At 31.6% G+C, this 5,966-nt stretch overlaps 2 protein-coding genes across 2 annotated transcripts in view; both read left to right on the plus strand.

The window, feature by feature from the left end:
• The window catches only part of LOC102672017 (ATP-dependent RNA helicase abstrakt), a 3,389-nt gene extending 1,135 nt beyond the window's left edge, over positions 1 to 2,254 (plus strand). Inside the window, exons 3-10 of the mRNA XM_006617005.2 lie at positions 4 to 349; positions 428 to 561; positions 640 to 796; positions 861 to 1,023; positions 1,095 to 1,395; positions 1,487 to 1,636; positions 1,706 to 1,888; positions 1,982 to 2,254. Of these exons, the coding sequence (XP_006617068.1) occupies positions 4 to 349; positions 428 to 561; positions 640 to 796; positions 861 to 1,023; positions 1,095 to 1,395; positions 1,487 to 1,636; positions 1,706 to 1,888; positions 1,982 to 2,118 (1,571 nt within the window). The 3' untranslated portion in view covers positions 2,119 to 2,254. The remainder of the gene's footprint in view (positions 1 to 3; positions 350 to 427; positions 562 to 639; positions 797 to 860; positions 1,024 to 1,094; positions 1,396 to 1,486; positions 1,637 to 1,705; positions 1,889 to 1,981) is intronic.
• A 165-nt stretch (positions 2,255 to 2,419) lies between these two features.
• LOC102674831 (vicilin-like seed storage protein At2g18540) lies at positions 2,420 to 4,018 on the plus strand. Its single transcript, XM_031511093.1, has 6 exons — positions 2,420 to 2,666; positions 2,732 to 2,998; positions 3,119 to 3,231; positions 3,295 to 3,492; positions 3,582 to 3,720; positions 3,819 to 4,018. Exons 1-6 carry the CDS (start codon positions 2,420 to 2,422, stop codon positions 4,016 to 4,018), a joined length of 1,164 nt encoding a protein of 387 aa, XP_031366953.1.
• Positions 4,019 to 5,966: the final 1,948 nt, after the last annotated feature.

Below are 5,966 nucleotides of genomic sequence, written 5' to 3' on the forward strand. Positions count from 1 at the left end.
TAGCTAAAAAAGAAAGTGCTATGGAGAAACAATTAAAAGAAGAAGAAAAGATTTTAGAGAGTGTAGCAGAAAATAAAGCTTTAATGGGTGTAGCAGAATTAGCAAAAGGTATTCAATATGAAGAGCCAATAAAGACTAGTTGGAGACCTCCAAGAGCAGTTCTTACCGCAGGAGAAGCAAGACATGAAAGAATAAGAAGAAAACTTAGGATTTTAGTAGAAGGAGATGATGTTCCACCACCACTGAAAAGTTTTAAAGAAATGAAATTTCATAGAGGTATATTAAATGGTCTGGAACAAAAGGGTATCATTAAACCAACACCAATTCAAATTCAAGGAATACCCACAGTGTTAGTATTATATTAACTATATATCTTTAATTTTTTATACAATATTAATTTTTTTTTTATATTTTTAATATATTATAGATTATCTGGACGAGATATGATTGGTATTGCTTTCACTGGTAGTGGTAAAACATTAGTATTTGTTTTACCTATTATAATGTTTTGTCTAGAACAAGAAGTGGCTATGCCATTTGTGAGAAATGAAGGACCATATGGTATGAATATGGTATTTTAATAAAATAAAAAATAAAAGATATAAAAAATAAAATGTAATTTGTTCTTATTCTTTATAGGTTTAATTATTTGTCCATCCAGAGAATTAGCGAAACAAACTTATGATATTATACGACATTATACAAATAGTTTACGACAAGCAGGTTGTCCTGAAATACGCAGCTGTTTAGCAATTGGAGGTGTACCTGTATCAGAATCTTTAGAAGTTATTAATAAGTAAGTATCCTTGTGTCTTTTCACTTATATTATACTATATATAATATCTTTTCTTTCATCATAGAGGTGTACATATTATGGTGGCAACTCCTGGAAGATTAATGGATATGTTAGATAAAAAAATGGTAAAACTTAGCGTTTGTCGATATCTTTGTATGGATGAAGCGGATCGTATGATCGATATGGGTTTTGAAGAAGATGTACGAACAATTTTTTCATTTTTCAGGGTAAATATATTTTACTATGATATATTTATTATATAAAAATTATTTGCACTATATTTGAATATTTTATATAGGGACAGAGACAAACGTTATTATTTTCTGCTACTATGCCAAAAAAGATTCAAAATTTTGCCCGTTCTGCTTTAGTAAAACCTGTGACGATTAATGTTGGTCGCGCAGGTGCAGCGTCTATGAACGTAGTGCAAGAAGTTGAATATGTCAAACAAGAAGCTAAAATAGTATATCTCTTAGAATGTTTACAAAAGACTCCACCACCTGTACTTATTTTTGCCGAGAAAAAACAAGATGTAGATGCTATTCACGAATATTTATTATTAAAAGGTGTTGAAGCAGTAGCAATACATGGCGGAAAAGGTGCATTAAATTAAAATTTAATATAAATAAAATATAAAAATTATATTAAATATGTTTCAAATATTTGATTTGTTTAATCAACGTTTTATAGATCAGGAAGAAAGATCACGCTCTGTAGAAGCTTTCCGTGAAGGACGAAAAGATGTATTGGTTGCAACAGATGTTGCGTCTAAAGGTCTTGATTTCGCTGATGTACAACATGTTATAAATTATGATATGCCGGATGATGTTGAAAATTATGGTAATTTATATCATTAATAAGTTGTTAAGTTTACAATTCATGAATTAAAATATAAATTTTTATATATAGTACATAGAATTGGAAGAACTGGACGTTCTGGACGAACTGGAATAGCGACAACGTTTATTAACAAAGCAAATGACGAATCTGTATTGTTAGATCTTAAACATTTGCTTATGGAAGCGAAACAAAAAGTTCCACCATTTTTGCTGGAACTTTGTTCAGAAAATGAAAAATATCTCAATTTGGGAGGTAAAATAATTTATGTTTTTTTCGCATTTATTTTTTTTTTTTATTTTTTTTTTTATGAAAAAGAAAATAAACTATGTTTTCATTATATTTCAGATGAGCGTGGTTGCAGTTATTGTGGTGGTCTTGGTCACAGAATTACCGAATGCCCTAAATTGGAAGCTATCCAAAATAAACAAGCATCCAACATCGGTCGCCGTGATTACTTAGCCAGCAATGCTGCTGATTATTAAAAGCGTTAATTCAAATATTTGAAATATTTTATTTTTTGTATAGTATTCTATTTTGTACAAAATAATATCGATTTTGTAAATAGCTTTGCAAAATTTATAATTGAAAAATTAATAAAATATTAATTTATTTATTATATTTCTTTATTTTTTTTATTTTTGATCATTTAAAGATCAACTCTTTCTAAATACGATGCTTTTATGTTTTCTCCATCGATTAATTTAGAAGATGATATATATAACATATATATAAGGAATAGAAATTTTTCAACAAGTTACATTTACATTTAAATTGAACTAAATCATGTTTAATATTAGAGAACAACCTGATTTTGAAAGTATCAAGGATCAAAAATCTTTGGAAATAGAGATACGGCGAAGAATCATAGATAAGACAGCCGAAAAAAAGCGACATTTGCGTCAAAAGCATATTGAACGCAAAGAAGCATTGGAAGCGGAACAACTTCAACACGCCAAAGCAGCTGCAGATTTAAAAGTTCGACAACTTGATCGCACGCATCGACTAGCAGAAGAACTTGCACGTCGTAAACGTAAAAACACAATTGTTTTTATTAACTCATTGTGAGGTTAATCGTATGAATTTAATATAATACAGAGCTTGAGCTGCAAGAATCTTTAAAGATTAGAAAAAAGAAATTCGCTGTAACTTTACCTAAAGAGATTTTCGAAAAGTTAGAAACCGATTTGAAGAAAGAAGAATGGAAAGAAGAGGTGGTACAAGTGTCCAATTTGATCCCTCCATGGAATGTGAAAGAAGATTTTATAAAGCAACAGGAGGAGAAATTAAAATACAGAAGAGATCTTCAAAATCAGTTGATCGATAATAGACGTAGATTACGCGAGAAAGAGGAGGAGAAGCATCGTGAGAGAAAAATAACAGAAGAAATTAATAAAGTGTTGCACGAGGAGAATGTGGAAGCGGAGAAGAAAAAAAAGGAAATCGCTATTACATTACAAACTGAAAGGGATGCTTTTTTAAAAGCTCGAGAATTTTGGAAAGAAAAGAGAAAGGAGATTCTGAAGCAAGAACACGATGAAATCTCAAGGATCGTTGCCAAGAGAGAAGCTCTGCAAAAGAGGGAAGCTGAGGGAAAGGTTTTGTAAACATGTAAATTTATCGGAATTGAATTGTTTTAATAGTAATATTGTTTTCTCCAGGTTGATATTCGTGCGGCGAAAGATGTTTTGTTGGAGAAAATGATGAAAAAGTTAACGGAGGAAGAGTATAAAAGATTGGAACGAGAAGAAATCTGTCGAGAATTATATATAGCAGAGAAAGAACATCAATTGAAAAAGGAAGCGATTACAATGGCATTGAAAAAAAAACAAACTGCTAAAGAATTCTTACAAGAAATGGTAAAAATATATTATATTCGTACACCGGTGTCATTTTGATCGCGTTTATTAAGAAGCGAATAATTATCGAAGGTTGTCAAAATCAATAGGCAAGAACTCAGAAAATTATGGCCGAAAGAAAAGCGAAAGAAATTGCGATCGATGTTGCTTTTGCTAATTATTTGATAGAGGAACGAAAAAAGCAGGAGGAAAAAGAAAGAGAAAAGCAGGAAATACGACGCGAAAAAAGTACATTTCCGTATCATATTAAAAACACGATCGCAATACAACATTTAATTATGAAACGAACCAATGCTTATCTCTTGTTATAAATATTTTCCTTTTAGTTCTACGATATGGAAACGACTTGCGAAAGATGATAGAGGAAAGTAACATAAAGCGTATGAAAGAATTAAAGGAATATTTACAAATAGAAGATAATACGAATGATAAGACATGCAAAATTAAGAGTTTGTCGGAATCAATTCTTAATCAATCAAAAAAAACTTCGAACAAACCAGAATTTATGAACAATGATTCAAGATAAAGAAATTAAATTTTTAATCCTACGTCTATTTATTGGTATACAGATATATACAATGATGCGCGAAAAACATTGCTCTCGCGGTTCTTCTCGTCATTTATACAAAGTCCGTGTAAAAATACAGCAGCCCCATCTTATATTGGTTATTAAGTATGTGATAAATTAACAGTCTTGCCTCGGGCGTGTCCATTATCGAAAAATCGGACGGGAACAATTAACGAGTTTCGTTCTGCCGATCGGATTTTTCTTGGCAATCGAGGCAATTCTCGAGCGATCCTTTTCTACCTTTTACCCCTTCCATTCATAGTAATAACTTCCAATTTCTTTCTTTTCTATTTTCTCCCATTTGTTTAATTGTTATGTTAAAGAATTTTTAGGGGAAGAAGGGGTTGAAGTAGCAAAAATAAGTAACACTCGAGATGTTAGAAATGACTATAAGTACGAACGTTAGTTTTTTCGGTGACTGGCTAGTCGCCACGGTCGCTTATAACCTAATTTGATCGATCGATCGATTTTCCTTTAACTATATAATAAGTAAATTAATATCTATCGTTAAAACATTAAAACACTTGAAAACGATAATCGATAATATTCGGAAATGAATTTATAAATCACATTCCTGAGATCGTAGAGAAATTCTCTTCCCGGAAGATCGTCTTCAATCAAGATGAAGAATCGTAACGATCGTAATAAATTTTTCAAGTTGGATTTATACTTGTTATTTTCATTCCTTAAGCTACTTTCCTAAACTTTATTTCCTTCACGCATCGAATTACCATCTTGATGAACGGTTCTGACCTTACAGTTTTTTTCTTCCCTTAAATTCCGAAAATTTCTTAAATATCAAGCGATAACTAAAGGATCAGGCGACATGGCCACTGGCTCAGAACCGGTGAAGTTTCACGAATTTAACACAGATTGGTCTTAAAAGTAAAATCACATTTCCTTAGATAATCTATTTGCCTACATTGACTCACTATTTATTTTCCGTTCAACTAACGCAACTTCTACGCGTCCTTTTCTAATTTTCTTTCTTCTTCTTTTCCGAAGAGAAACGAAACGAGGGAAGTATAATTTGAACAATTTCAGCCAGTCGAAAAGTACAGTCGCACTAGTACAGACGATTATTTCAATCGATAAATAGTATCGACGCCTCTCGCTAACTAATCATCATTCTTTATGTAATAATTAGGCCAATGGGTCAATTAAATATTACTCGTATGCGAATCGTACAATCTCTCGTTGAAGAGATTTAATCACAATTCGCACATAAAATTCGCATGATAAACTTGCGTGTATATAAATTAAAAGTAAAAAGTAAAATCACATATTCTTAAGTTAGTACACGTTAAGTACACGTACACACGTATGTATACACACAAGCGGATTTTTTTGTTCACTTATTCGCAGCAAAATACTCTACTGAGTTTTCGAAGAAGAAGTGGGCAAACGAAGCGTGCCTCGATGGTTCTTTCGCGTTATAACAAGATTTATCTTTGACGTATAATTTCCCTTTGTAAGGTATATTATGGCAGTAATTATCGCAGCATATTTAAATCAACAAACATTGAAAAATAGATTTGCCCACTTCCATCCCTTAAAACGTCTCATCAACAACGGGGAACAAATCTGGTCACAAATTTTCTATTGCTCTTCGCCGACGAGACTTAAAAATTTCCTCCGTTTTTTAATTCTCGCAAGTCACTTTTAATTAACACGTTTTCGCCTTTCGAAAAATTCTTTCTCTTTCACCAAGAAACCATAAATGTTAACGAATAAATATTGTTTAGAACCGCTTATGCGGTTTAAGATTTTTAGACGGTGAACAACAAAAGCATCGCACAAGAAAGCGAAAAATTATTTCGAACAAAGTATCTTTTCTACGCGTGGAATGATTCGAAGCAAGTTATAACAAATAACATTAACAAACGATATGTATATATATATATAT

Source organism: Apis dorsata, unplaced genomic scaffold (assembly GCF_000469605.1).
Source record: "Apis dorsata unplaced genomic scaffold, Apis dorsata 1.3 scaffold_292, whole genome shotgun sequence".
NCBI classification, from domain to species: Eukaryota; Metazoa; Arthropoda; class Insecta; order Hymenoptera; family Apidae; genus Apis; species Apis dorsata.